The sequence below is a fragment of the Catharus ustulatus genome, chromosome 5, assembly GCF_009819885.2.
Source record: "Catharus ustulatus isolate bCatUst1 chromosome 5, bCatUst1.pri.v2, whole genome shotgun sequence".
Lineage (NCBI taxonomy): Eukaryota > Metazoa > Chordata > Aves > Passeriformes > Turdidae > Catharus > Catharus ustulatus.
Window position 1 is genome coordinate 52,754,471 of NC_046225.1, and position 14,841 is coordinate 52,769,311.

The 14,841-nt window shown below is 40.6% G+C and overlaps 1 protein-coding gene across 1 annotated transcript; it reads left to right on the top strand.

The window, feature by feature from the left end:
- Window positions 1-2,019: 2,019 nt before the first annotated feature.
- On the top strand, window positions 2,020-6,689 carry LOC116996522 (toll-like receptor 1). Its single transcript, XM_033060281.1, has 2 exons — window positions 2,020-2,102; window positions 4,602-6,689. Exon 2 carries the CDS (start codon window positions 4,668-4,670, stop codon window positions 6,627-6,629), a length of 1,962 nt encoding a protein of 653 aa, XP_032916172.1. The 5' UTR covers window positions 2,020-2,102; window positions 4,602-4,667; the 3' UTR covers window positions 6,630-6,689.
- Window positions 6,690-14,841: the final 8,152 nt, after the last annotated feature.

Sequence of the window (14,841 nt, forward strand, 5' to 3'; positions counted from 1 at the left end):
GAGCTTGTGGAAGAGTAAGAGCAGTGTCTCAGGAGGAATCACAGTAGCTGGAGATTGTTTAACCCATGACAGACAATAATTTTGACTGTAATGTGGACCTTACACTGTCAGTTTTGCAGAATCTTTACATAGCCATGCATATTATAGAGCTGCAAGACATTATTAATGCAAGACGTTGTTAATAACTGTTGTAATGTGAAGTTAATCACCTAAGGGTGAAATTAACATTATATGTACGTGAATGTGGATGTGTGTCTGTTTGGATATAAGGATGCATACATTTTGTAAGTTCCTAAACTACTTTTTTGAATTTAAGACTTTTACACTTAACATTTTCTAATTTTTTTTCTCTTTCAATTTTCAGTAATTTATTTCACTTGTACTGTTTCACTATGGTAATATTGCAAATGTTTTTGGAATAAATAAGCATTAAAGATGGAATACTTCCACAACTTATCTCAGATTTCACTGATGTTTGTTACTACTCTGTCATCATCTTTCTAATGGGTTTCAGAAAAGATACCTGCATTTTAATAAACAGATAAATATAAATAAAGGTGAAAAGACATTTGGCTACTTTTAACAGAACATGGAAGTATGCAAGGCATTCATGGACTGTATTATCTACCTCCAGTGATTGCACTGGTAAATCTGAGTGGTAAATCCTAAAGGGTTAATGGTGTGCAATTAATGGAAATATGCTTATTTTACTGTTTAATGTATTGTTCATCTGTTTTTATAGTACACAGGCATACAGGCAATGCCAGTGGCAGCTCACACTGTCACTGAATTGAAGAGATCCTCTGAAATAAGTCTGTACCTTACAGCAGTTAATACACAGTACCTGTGTAGTACCTGGTTCTGTATTCAGCCACACTAACGTGTAGGGTATGTTCAAGAAGTTCAGCTGTTACATTACAAAACAGGAATTAATATTTGGTAGAAGCAAGGTATTAGGATGACCTTAGTATTTTATCTCATCCTAAGGATGGATAGCAAAGTCTTTCCAGCTAAGAGCAGGCAATGGGGAAGGTTTGTATGTAGCATCATTATAAGGTGTCATTTGGAAATCAGCTGTGAATAGTGTTGTCTGAATTGACAGAAATGGAGAACGAATCATAAAATCATAGAGTACTATAAGACTCATCAGCATTTTAACAGAGAATTTTCCATATTCTGTTGCTTACTACCTGTCCTATTTTTCCGTTTCATTTTTGGATGCCCTCTTTTCACTTGAGGCTCAGAAATTAAATATAATCTACAGAATAAGTTTCAAAGTGAAAAAAATAGGTTTTTAGATTATTTTCTCCGATTCCTGAATCATTGAAATGTTAAATCATGAATGTGTTGTGATATGCTAACCCAGATAGGTAGGTTACAGTGTGGCAATTCTGTATTTAGATCTCAGCTATGGTAGAATTTCTGACCAACATTATACAGAAATAAAGAAAGAGTGGTTTATGTCTTTGCCAGAACAATAACCCTGTGTTTGGGCATTCAGGACCAAGATCAAAACAAAAACCAAACCCCGCTCAGTGTTTCCATGTTCACTGTTTAACCCAATCACAACACTGCTGGAGCAGGAGAGGGATTATTATTCCATTCCCATTAAATGGAAATTAAACTAAGACTAATGGTACTTTTCTTAACCAGCCTTTATAAGAACCTGACAACTAAATTGGTATAGCAAAATGGGCAAAAAATTACAATAATGCATATAGGTAATTAGGTAATTACTAAGTTCAGATAAGAAGATGTTTGAATTTCTTGTTCAAAATAAGTATCTATTTTCATATTAATTTAATAAAGGTAGAAAGTTGGTAAAAAGATTAATTTTTCTCTTGTTTAATATATTGCAAAGCATAAAAATACAAGCTTCAATAATAATAGAATAGTGGAGATATTACAGTAATGTATGTGAAAAATATATCTGGAGAAAAGCAAATGCCATTTCACAGGCTGTCAGTAGGTGGCACAGACGTGTATAAAAATTTGGGCGTTCCTAAGTATAACAATGCTCAGTAGGATAGAGTTGCGGGAAGTTTTACTTTTTTTGTTTTCCTGAGAGCACTTTCTGCTTTTTCGGAGAGCAGGGATTTCTGGTGAGAATTTTTTTTTTTTTTACTTTGTGCTAGTTAGCTGGAATTGTTTTGTATTCTTACCTTATTTGAAAATGAGTCTTGTTTTCCATAGCAAGTGTACGGTGTTCTTTCAAGTGTATGGGTAAGCAACAATGTGTTGTGTTCGGTATATTTATTGGAAGAAACTGTCCAAGTAACATTCTCTTTTTATTAGCACTACACTCATAGTTAAGGGGGACAGAGTGATGGCAATGGTTTTTCTACAGTTAAGGAGTGGGTCTAACTTGATCGTGTGTTTCATCCTTGTGAAAGGCATGTTTGTAACATTAGAGTTTTTTGCTATGCTGCTAACTTGTGGAGTCCTTTATACTGAGCTGTCTTAGCTAAATATATTCTGTATATTTCTTATACGGAACTTTAGTCAGTTTATACCAATTTTACATTGGAAAAACTCTTAAAACCTGATTTTTTATCTCTCCCTTCCCTCTTTAATCAACAGGACACTTTCTTGTTATCCTCTTGGCTTGCCTACCCTCCCGGATTGCTTTTCTTGATTAAACTTTTTTTATCAAGTTTGAATACATGAGGATACTTCTGAATTAAAAGCTGAATGACTAGAAAGAATAATTTCTACAGCATTAGCCCTCTAATCACAGGTTGTATGTTATAAAAGTTTTTACTTGTGTTGCTTCATAGGATATTCTAAAGAAAGTTTGAAGTTACATAAATAATTTGACTGAATGCTAGGATAAATGAATGAGAAAGAAAATAAAACACATGTAGAAGAATAATATCCTTTTTTTCATCTGGTCCATGGATATTGCTGAAATTTTATCCAAAGAAGGAATAATGGTTTAAAGATAGATTTTTTCCCAGATTTCTCTTGAAGCTATGTATTTTGTTTAATTATAAACACATTAGTAGAGTTGCCCAAACAATCAGAAGAACAGACTGAATATACCCAAATGCTTTTGAGGGCTGTAATGCTTATAATTTTTCCAAATGAGAATTTGGAAGAAGGCTGGAAAAGTTTTGCCACATTACCCCACTATTTCTACATGATTTCCAAGCTTAGTTTCATGCATTCTTATAAAAGAACTCAGTGGAGTTTTGGGTTGTTTTTTTTTTTTTTTGTTAGATTGAGTGGAACGTATTTTGCCCCAGTAATTCTGAGAAAGCTTGTGGAGTAGTTAGTGGTACAGTGAATGTAGTCCTTGACGTTGTAAATCAGTCCATCAGATGATAGCTTCTGTCGCATTGTATAGTCATTAGAAATATAAACTCACAATTTAGCCCCTTCAATATCATGGACAGTGCAGTCATTGATGAGTACTATGGGAAACTTCAGGCAACACAATGGTTTAAAATTAATGAGAGGGAAGGGAAAAGAAGAGGAAATAAAAAGATATTATAAATCTGGAAAACAACTTTAAATAAGACTTACACATGTAAAAGTGTTAACCAAGATCTTACCAGTTCCTCTTTTGGAGGGGCGGTCTAATGGATTTATGCAAGACCTAAAAGATGATTTAAGACAGTATTCTCAACGGCTGACTTAAACAACAGGAGTCTGGCTACCCTAAACTTCTACATTCAGAAGGGGAAAAAAACCCAAAAAAGTGACCTCTAATAGGGAAAACCAAGGCAAAGGCACAGTTATGATTTTTTTTCCTCTAAAGTCTGTTTAAACAAACTTCTCTTTCACAACAGAGATGTGTGAGGTCAGTGTCCTTAGATCCTTAGATCATGACTGGATTTTGTATACAGGGGTTCTACAATTGATATATTTTGGTGTAGTCTGCAAATATTCCCAGTGTGTGTCTGGTGTTCTCTGTGTACACCTGAAAACCAGACATGTGAGCGCCCCACATTCAGAGTCTAAATTCAGGAAATGCTCTAGCTCAGACAAGAAGTGAACTCTTCTGTGGACTTAGGCAAGGCATAAATATAGATCATTCTACCCTTGCCCCAGTTTCCCCAGTTAAAAGAAGCACTGATGATCCAAGCTATCTAAAGATGTTCAGCTTTTGATTCAGGCTCTTGAACCTCCATCCTGTATTTCAGTTCAAATGTTAGTTTTTAAAATAATGTACATTTTAAAATAATGTCTCTGAGTCCAGTTCACATCCCTTAAGAGAGAATCTGAGGAGAGGATGACTGTGCTGCCCCAATTATTGTACTTCCTAATCAAAGTGTATTACACGGTTTAGGAAGCCTTCATAATACACTGTATCACAGCAGTAATTCTGTAAGTAAGCAGCAAATTTTAGACACCTGTGAAATCAGACATGTGTTGTAAAAAAACTATTCATTTTTTGTTAAATACACCATAGCAGCCAAGTAAGTTTTCAGTGGTGTTCTGTTAATAAAGAATGTCTCTCCTGAATGATTGTAGAAAATAATTGCTTTTTTAATCAAAAGGAGAAATGAGAAATTGTAACCTTAAAAATATCTCTCTCTGATGGTTCCTGCTGCTTAATAATACGATCTGGTTTTTGCTTGTGTTTCTTTGTTTTCCAGCAGGATTACAACAAAGATGGACAGTTAAGAAAATCATTGAGCATCTCCAGGGATACAGAAAACAGTATGACACAAAATATGAGCTTTCTCAGGAAGTTTTTTCTTTACAAGTGTCTGTTTGCATTGACTTTTTGGAACTATGCCAACCTGTCTGTGGAAGATGAACTCTTTACATCTGTTTCTAACAATTTTCCAGAAAATGGTTCTAACAAAAAAATCAAGAGCCTGCCACCCCTGTACGGAAAGAGTCCTCAGTGCAAAGCTGGTTCTGATTGGGTTGTGATACAAAATACTACAGAAAGTCTGTCATTGTCAGAAATCACTAATTGCAATGTAAAAAAATTGGTAGCTTTTTTATCTAATTTCAGACAAGGATCCAGGTTACAAAATCTGACACTGACAAATGTGTCAGTGAATTGGAATTATCTTATGGAAATTTTTCAGACTGTATGGCACTCATCCATTGAATACTTCAATACTAACAATGTAACACAGCTGTCAGACATTAAAAGTTATAACTTTAACTATTCAGGTACCTCTATGAAAGCGCTGACAATGAAGAAGACTATAATCACGGACTTATACTTCGTACAGGATGACCTATACAAAATATTTGCAGACATGAATATTGCAAACATGACAATAGCTGATTCAGAGATGATTCATATGATTTGTCCTTCATCTAAGAGTCGCTTTAGATACCTGAATTTTTTAAAGAATGATTTAACAGATCTTCTTTTTCAAAAATGTGAAAACCTACTTCAGCTGGAGACATTAATCTTGAAGAAGAATAAATTTGAGAGCCTTCGCAAGGTAAGCTCCATGACCAGCTATATGAAATCACTGAAATACCTGGACATGAGCAACAACCTGCTGCGCCACGATGGAGCCGAGGTGCAGTGCCAGTGGGCTGAGTCTCTGACTGAGCTGGACCTGTCCTCCAATCAGTTGGCGGATGCCGTGTTTGAGTGCTTGCCAGCCAACGTCAAAAAGCTCAGCCTAGCAAACAATCAGATCAGCAATGTCCCCAGGGGGATGGTGGAGCTGAAATCCTTGGAAGAGCTGAACCTGGCATCGAACAGGCTGGCTGACCTGCCGGGGTGCAGTGGCTTTACATCCCTGCAGTTCCTGAACATCGAGATGAATTCGATCCTCACCCCTTCCGCTGACTTCTTCCAGAGCTGCCCAAGGGTCAGGGAGCTGCAGGCTGGGCACAACCCCTTCAAGTGTTCCTGTGAGCTGCAAGCCTTTATCCGCCTGGAGAGGCAGTCAGGGGGGAAGCTGTTTGGCTGGCCAGCGGCATATGAGTGCGAGTACCCGGAGAGCCTGCGAGGAACGCAGCTCAAGGACTTCCACCTGAGCCTGCTGGCCTGCAACACGACGCTTATGCTGGTGACTGCTCTGCTGCTGACGCTGGTGCTGGTGGCCACGGTGGCCTTTCTGTGCATCTACCTGGACGTGCCGTGGTACATGCGGATGACCTGGCAGTGGACACAGACGAAGCGCAGAGCTTGGCACAGCCCCCGCGTAGATCAGGGGAACGTTCTGCAATTCCACGCATTCATTTCCTACAGCGAGCGCGATTCGCTGTGGGTGAAAAATGAGCTGATCCCAAACCTGGAGAAGGGGGAAGGCTGCATCAAACTGTGCCAGCACGAGAGAAACTTTATCCCCGGCAAGAGCATTGTGGAGAACATCATTGACTGCATTGAGAAGAGCTACAAGTCGATCTTTGTGTTGTCTCCCAACTTTGTGCAGAGTGAATGGTGTCACTATGAGCTGTACTTTGCCCATCACAAGTTGTTCAGTGAGAATTCCAACAGCTTAATCCTCATTTTACTGGAGCCCATCCCTGCGCACCTTATCCCTGCCAGGTATCACAAGCTGAAAGCTCTCATGGCAAAGCGCACCTACCTGGAGTGGCCAAAGGAGAGGAGCAAGCATGCCCTATTCTGGGCTAACCTCAGGGCAGCCATTAGCATTAACCTGTTAAAAGCTGATGAAAATTTGTATGAGGAAACCGATTAAGAATATTTCTAATGGATTTTCACCTGTTTTTTCTTAGTGAAACAATAAATATTATTTCCATTCAATGTAAATGTATTTAACGTTTTATTACACAATTTTCTTTTAACTAGTTGTCTGTGTTGCCTCCTAACTGTAGTCAAAATTCAATTCATCTTCTTTCAAATCTCTTGAGGTAGCAAATTGCAAATGAATTTGAATGTGGATTTTGAAATACGACTTGAAATATTGTAGTGAGTTTTTCTGAGCCGAAGAAAATCTGGAGCAGCTGGTATAGTCATGTGGATGGATGCTTCAGCTGCTGGATAGTTTGCACAGTTGCTTTAATCACAAAATTTAGACAGCTTTATCAAAGTAGATCTTTTGCTAAAATTGGTTCATGTGGAAAAAAATTAAGGATCCTGAGAAGATGCCTGAAGTCCAGAGCCCAAAATGGTTGCCAGATAGTCTCTGCTCATATTCGGTGAAGATTAAAAGGATAGGATCCAGATACAGAAGTTTATGAACTTTTGTCCTTGCCAAAAACAAGGACTGAGCAAGGAAGAAAAGTTTTGGGTTTTTTTCTTAAGCAGGAAAAAAAAAGATGAGGTACTTCACTTATTAGCTCGGCATTGCAGCAAGGGAGGAGCCGTGTCTTGGTAGAGCTCTAGTACCCCTAGAGCCCTGGTACCATTTTGATCCTAAGAGATACCCTGACCAGAAGGAGAAGGAGGGCATCTACAGTAACAGAACTGCCTTCATCATATTATCTATATTTTGAGAAACTGTCTCTATTTTGACGTCTCTAAATCATGCTTTTGCCCTACTATCTTTCTACTTTTTGTCTTCTCATCCCTATATCTCACTTTATACTTCTTATTAAAATAATCTGTCCTTTTCAGCTGAAACAGTATCTCTTGTAGCATGCTTATGACTTGTGAACAGAAAGTCAATAACAGTCAGAGCCTGAAAAAATTTCCCAGATCTTGAGACAGCAGGTAAGGCGTTATTCACTGAGTTAGAAAAACAAACTACATTTACTTTAGTATTTGCTTTCCTTTATAGAAACAAAACAGGCCCCTCTGTTCATACTTATACTGTACTTTTAGCTTCAAGAAAGCATGGCTGGGCTCAAGCAAACATTCACAACTGCTAAAGATGATGACAGCAAACTTCCTCTTTGCCCCGACAAGGGAATATTGTTTGAAATACAAGAGCTAGGTGACCATCAAGCAGGAAGTTTCCCTTCAAAAATGTGTTTCAACATGTATACAAGAGAAGAAGGGAAATCCCCATGGAGTATAGAATGTTTATATTTTGTCTTATTTCTGTCTTCCATTAGTAGCAAAAGGTTTTAATTTTGATGCTTCTTTTTGCCTGAGGTCTGAGTAGGTTGAGATTTCTTGACCTGAAACCTTGAACTGTGAGTGACTGTTTATAACCTGTAGAAGAAAAGTCAAATTTAACACCTTTAGCTCTCTCATTATACTTAGCCCCAAAATTAATGTAGCACACCTATTACCAAATTACAGACATTTCATTCAGGGCTGTGGAAGTAAATGTTTTCTCTGCTTTCTCCTTCCCCTCCTACTACTGCTTCAGTGTGTGACTCATTTAACCCAGAGAAAACTGAAGATGATCAAACAGCTTGTTTTGCCCATCTCTTTCTCACAATCAGGGACAGCTGGATTATGTGGTGCCTTGTGTGAATTTTTTTTTCTAAAGCCTCAGAGTTTTAGGCCAGGAACCCTTGAAACCTCTGCAATAAAATTAACATCCCCTTGTTGTGTGTAACCTTAAGAACTCATCTGGCTTCTTTTGTTGGCTGGAAGACAGAGAAGCCCTCTGAAAGTCAGAGTGCGCACAAAAAAACTTTCCTGTTACTCAAGTGGAAACCATAGCTATTATCAGAAATTAAGGAGTGGAAGGTTTTAGCAAGGTAGGCAAGGTTTGTTTGGAAAGAACTTGGAACTATGTGACCTCAGGGAATGTAGCTGACGTTATGATAAACAGAAGTATATAACTGCAGTTGTCTGATATTACAGGTTTCTGGATTTCAAAATCCTTGAGTAAATAAATTGGAAAGGATGGCTTTTAATGAGCCATCAATTAAAACTTTGGAACCAGAAGCCCACGTACTAGTTTTTTTTCCCATGTGCCAAATAATTCATAAAACAGCTAAATGTGCCACAGATAATTAGAGCTAGTTTCTCTGATTCCACAAGGGAGAATGAGTTTCTTAAGTGGTATTAGAATATTTCAGAAAATTATCTGAGCCTCTGTCATACTTCCAACCTTTTCTATAAAACCAGGTTTAATCCATGAAGAAAATTTTCCATATTCATGGGGCCATGTGTAGTCTCACAGCACATGAGCCAGTTTATCTGCACATTTTGGAAAGGGACTAATCTTTTCTGTGCAGCCTGGTGATGTGTGCCTGCATTTGGTGCTGCACTGAAATGTCTTACTGCTGGTGCACTCCAGGTATCAGGAAAAGGGAGTGTGCAAATGTGTTCTGATGTCAGATACTGTATCAGGGCAATTCCTGGCATTTGACTAGTCATCTTGGTGACTAGCAGGAATGCTATTTTTAAATACATAAAAATATGAACATACAAAACTGATAACATGGGAGTTACCCTCCAAAACCTAAAAAATGTGCAGAGTGAAATTAAAGTGTACAGTAATTTCACGAATACAAGCCGCACCAATTTGACCAAAATTTTGGTGGAAACCCGCAAGTGCGGCCAATATTCCGGGGCGGCTAATACATTAACAAAATTCTAAAAGCTGCCAACACGGAAGTGAGAGCCCACGGCAGCCCCAAGCCAAGCTGGAGCCCGGCCGGCCCCGGCTGAGGTGGGAAAGCCTGGCAGAGGCGGGGCCAGCAGTGCGGGGGGCGGGAGGCAGAGCCTGAGCCAGCAGGGCGGGGCAGGGAGGGCGGCAGAGCCTGAGCCAGCGGGGCGGGGGAGCCCGGGAGAACTGGGGCTAGCAGTGCAGGGGAGCATGGCAGAAGCAGGAAGGCCGACGGGTGGGGCTGCCTGGCAGCGGGGGAAGCCCAGCAGAATCGGGGCCAGCAGCGTGGGGGAGCCCGGCGGTGCGGGGGCCTGCAGTGCCGGTCAGGGCGAGGAAATGCGGCGGCGGTGCAGACGGAGGGGGTGGCCGGCGAGCCTGGCAGCGGCGGCAGCAGCCCTGCTGGCGGGGGCGAGCGAACGCGGCGCAGGGCGAGCGCGGCGCGGGGCGAGCGAGGCGCGGCGTGAGCGAAAGCGGCGCGGGGCGGGGCGCGGCGCGGGGCAGGCGCGGCGCGAGCGAAAGCGGCGCGAGCGAACGCGGCGCGGGGCGGGCGCGGCGCGAGCGAACGCGGCGCGGGGCGAACGCGACGCGGGGCGAGCGCGGCGCGGGGTGAGCGAGGCGCGGCGCGAGCGAACGCGGCGCGGGGGCGAACGCGGCGCGGGGCGAGCGGTGAGCCCAGCGGCGGCGGCGGTGGCAGCCCGCCGGCCGGAGCGAGCGAACGCGGCGCGGGGCGGCCGGCGAGCCCGGCGGCGGCGGCGGCAGCCCTGCCAGCCGGGCGAGCGAACGCGGCAGCGGGGCATTGCTGACGGGAGAGGGGGGCCAGCGAGCCCGGCGGCGGTGGCAGCACCACCCGGCCAGCCCCGCCGAGCCATGGCGCTGAGCTGGGCCACCCGGCCCCGTCGGCAACCATGAGCGGGCCGAGCCTGCCTGGCCCCGCCCCGAGCCAGTAAAGCCCGCTATGCCGCGATCCTGTTACTAATTGGCCAATTTGTGAAAGCTGCGCACGGATTCTCGCGACGAACGAAAGTGCGGCTAATATTCGGGGTGCGGCTTATCTATTGACAAAGACAGCAACATTGTCGAGGCACCGGGGGTGCGGCTTATAATCCGTGCGGCTTGTATTCGTGAAACTACTGTAAATGTTTTTTATATATAATTAAGTAGTGTGTAGTATAAAGGAAACTGAACTGTGGCAGACAGCGAGACTTCACACGATGTGGGCTGCTCTGCTGAGAGTTTAGCTCTTCTTTAGCTTTAGAAATGATACAAAACATCTTCACTGAAGTTCAACTGCAGAGAGTTAGAGGAAGGACAGGCACTCAAGGGAAAATAATGGAACTCACCATTGGGAGATTCTGGTGAGGGGAAGGTTCAAAACCTCTGTGAAACCCATTTTTACTCGGGGCTTTGGTTAGTCTGTTTTTTTTTTTTGGAAATATTTGCTGAGATTGACTATAATGCTGATTTGTAGTCACTGTTTTGTCAAGAGAAAACAATATTTATAATCAGTAAGTTAGAAAATTGTGTCCTGCAAGGTGACTCTGGGTTATCAGTTTGATTTCCACAGCTTTGATCCTTGTGTCTATTTATACCAAAGCAAAGTAGGCTTGGGCATAAATGTGGTACAGTCTCTGCTCACTCTGACTTGTGGTAGCATTTAGCCCGTGTTTCATCTACTTGATGTGCAGGTGACGATGACAATTACAGTTAAAAAGAAAGTCCTCGATGTGACCAAACACCAGCTTTGCAAACCTTTAATTATTGTATTAACTTTTCGTGAGTGCTTCGATGAGTTCATCTGCTGTGACTATCCTTTAACCCCATGCTTTACACATGTAAATTCCCTTCTGCAGTTCTTGTCAGAGAGATTCTTCACACTTTTGGCATGGTGCTGGTCCTGAATAGCTTTTCATACCCGGCCAAGGAGAGCTGTGGTTCCTCTCTGGGTAAGTAATAATGACATACAGGCAGAAATGTGAAATGTCTTTTTTTGAACACTGATAGAACAAACTGATAGAACACAACCCCCAGCAGTGTAAAATTCAGAAATGGTGCATGAACATATGTGAGCTGACTGTGGAAAAGATGGTATGTAGCTGGTACATTTCAAGATGCATGAACAGAAATACAGTGCTTTTTATTTTTGCCTGTCATGAAAAATGACTGAATCAGTTAATTGAAACCAGCCCCAAACAAAACTTGGTTGAATTGGTTGGTAAAAATAAATGGTATAAGATTCCTAAAGGTTTAACAGAGGTATTCAGGAACATCTGTTTTATTTTAACTAATTGCAAATTTTTCTTTATGGCAAACTGTTTATTTTAATTTACTTTAAAACCTCACAAAGAAAGGTGGTAAGAAAGTTAAACATGTTACAACTAAAAGGTGATTTTAATAGCTATGTGTGCACTAGAGTCAGTTCTGATGAAAGCTGATGGTGTATTTGATTTTATCCTTGCAGCAAAGCTTTTTCTTTGAATTATATTTGAAGTAAAGCTGCCACTGTTTTGCCTAATTGTGATATCATTGTTCTGTCAGCAAGTACCTTACTCTATTCAGTATCATGGATTAATGCCTAGCAATAGAATTGTCTCTTTTAACTTGAAGTCTAGATGGTATCAACAGGCAAACACTCTTGCTGCTTACTGAGAAACATTAATAATCCCTGGTCTTGTCTTGATTCACAGATGTTGATTTTCTCCCAGGCTCATGTCCCTGTTCACAATGCTAACTGAATGGCTGCTTTCTTGAATTCCTTCAGCCCCAGATTGCCTTTTATTGTCATATTATTTGTGGCTTCATTACAGCTGTCTTGTCATAGGGAATATTGTCTGTTAATTTTGATGATTTTTTGGAGGAAGCCACAATGTGAGGTATCTTTGATAACCATTTTAGTGTAAAGATGATTGGCCTGCAAAGGTTTTTAGCTGTGTCATTTTGGCCCTGTTACTAGCTTGTTTCTGTCATCTCTCAGTATGCTGCATTAATTACTCTCCTTGATGGACAAAAATTTTGGTAAGGTAGAGCTCTGCAAGAGATCTTGATATGAACAAGAGTTGGTAGTGAGGGTTCTGCTTCCTCTTTTCTGTATGTGCAAAGAGGAGATGCAGTTGACTGATTTCTGGAACATCTGTGTAACATCAGAAGCAGACTTGAAATTAGAAATGCAGAATTATGTGAACAGTCTTGCCAAGGGAAATATTCTAGACTACAGATAGGTTTATTTCCTCCTAAACTGCATAGTTATGTAAATATTACAGAAGTAAATGTATTTTTAGTTGGAACTGTTGAAAGTTTCCTTTCATTGTGCTCCTAATACATGCATTGTAAGGAAGCTGCATTAATGCTTAGAATTGTATTGCTTGTTCAAAAAGTCCTGAGGTAGATAATTATTGAGGAATTAGCGTCTCATGTGAGATTTCTCATCTTGAACATTACATGTGTCTGAAATTCTATTTTGAGGATACTAACCAAGTATGCAGAGGACTTTTACTGGTTTTTCAACTTGAAGATGGATTCCATGCACAAAAGGTGGGTTATATTTGCTTCATTATTTATAATTATTTTCTCTTTGTTATATACATATATATATTTATTTTGGACTTCATCAGATCTCAGTTGCTGGTGTTTGTTTGCTGTTGGAAGATACTCTTGCATTTTAAAGTTTCAGTGAAAACACTCATCTGAATTTCAGCAAAGAGGAAAGGGAGAAAAATCGTGGTATGGTGGTTTTAATTCTCATTCAACTCTAATCTAATACCATTTTAAAACAGCGTTGGAGGGTTAACCCTTGGTCTTTACTATTACTTTTCTAGACATATTTGCTTTACTCTTTGACTGTGGCACTTTCAGGGCTATAGAGTGTGGCTTGTCTCTTTTTGCAGTGTCTAGCATAGCATGTACAGTAAATTAAAACACATCTGGTGCTGGAACATGAACAGACGATATATTTCTGGGTTTTTTTCTCCCTTCGGAACATTTCTTGCTTTATTACTGACATCCCTTTTGCCCAGGAGGAAGTTCTAGATCCAAGTTTATTTAATTCAAGAATTAGACAGTTTATCAGCCCGGACTCTGAAGAACAGAGCCAACTGCACTTTGAAAGAGCTGGGTCAGATTTCCTTGCCTTGTTTCATCTTGCAATTGATTCTGTACTTTGGCTAACTGTGGGTTTTCTTTTTCGGTCCCTGATGGTATTTGCCAGGACCGGAGAGTGCTAACAGGTAGCTAACTCTCAGAAAACCAACATTTCATCAGCCGAGAAAGACCAGAGACCACGCTTGACAATTTCCGCAAGAGTTTTATTTCATGCGAAGGGAGTCAAACATGGATTCTCCCTGAACAAAGGGCAGGCACCTATACTTATAGGTTCAGGAAGGATTCAACTACAACGAATAAAAGTTTACACAAAGAACAGAAACTGACCAATTAAACATCCAAATTTCTAACCAATTATCTTCCGAGGTGTTAGGAGAGTGACCAAATTCTTAAGGAATTTGGCTCAACCTTGGTATCCAGGAGACCTTATCTATTATAGCAAGTTCCAGGGGCCAGAAGCAGCAGGCTTTGGAGAAATTGTATCATCCACAGCTAACCATCTCAGCTTCATTTCTTTTGTGTCCTCAAATACCTAGCCCAACTTTCTGAAGGTGTAATTTGGTCTCTCATTGGATTCAATAGAAGTAGAAGTACTTTAGTGATTTATTCGTTTATTGCTTTTGGTGTTGTTAATTGCATATATTTTTACTTAATTAAGAAAAAGTTTGATTAAACCAGATAGGAAACTTGGATGGGAAGGGTTGAATTTTGATAACTGATAGTTAAATTATTAGGGACTAACACACATTATAACCAAGAAGTCAAAAAAGTAGGTTTTTGGTTTCAATTTAACAAAAGATTACACAGGGAGAGAATTTTAAAACCTTGGGGTTTTAGATCTTTTTCATAGAAAAAATCAGAACAGGAAATAAAACTGAGGATGTTTGTCTCCTGAAACTGTTTATGTGTTGTTTATGCTTCATTTTGTTTGTGTGCTTGTTTAATGCTTGACAATAAGAGAATAATGCTCAGGTCATGGTGTTTTAGAAAAGGACTGATGCCTCTACAAGTCCGTGGAGGCTATTGATAGGCATGACGTGATACTAATTCAGCTGGACCATATCCACAAAATCCTTTCCTCTTGGGTGTCTGATACTTAGAACTAGATTAATCAACCATCAGTATTTTTAGGGAGGTTGTTTGTTAAGTTCCAATTGTAGGAAAACGTAGGAAATTTCATAGTACACCTAGGAAATTCTGGAGCCTTTGGTAAAGTCTAGTGTTTTCTTTCAGATTTTGGGTATCACTGCATCACACATAGTCCAGCATTACCATTAGTATGTTTTTGGTCAGACTGGTATTACAATATGCATTTGTGTGGAGTGTGGAGGGTTGACCCTGGCAG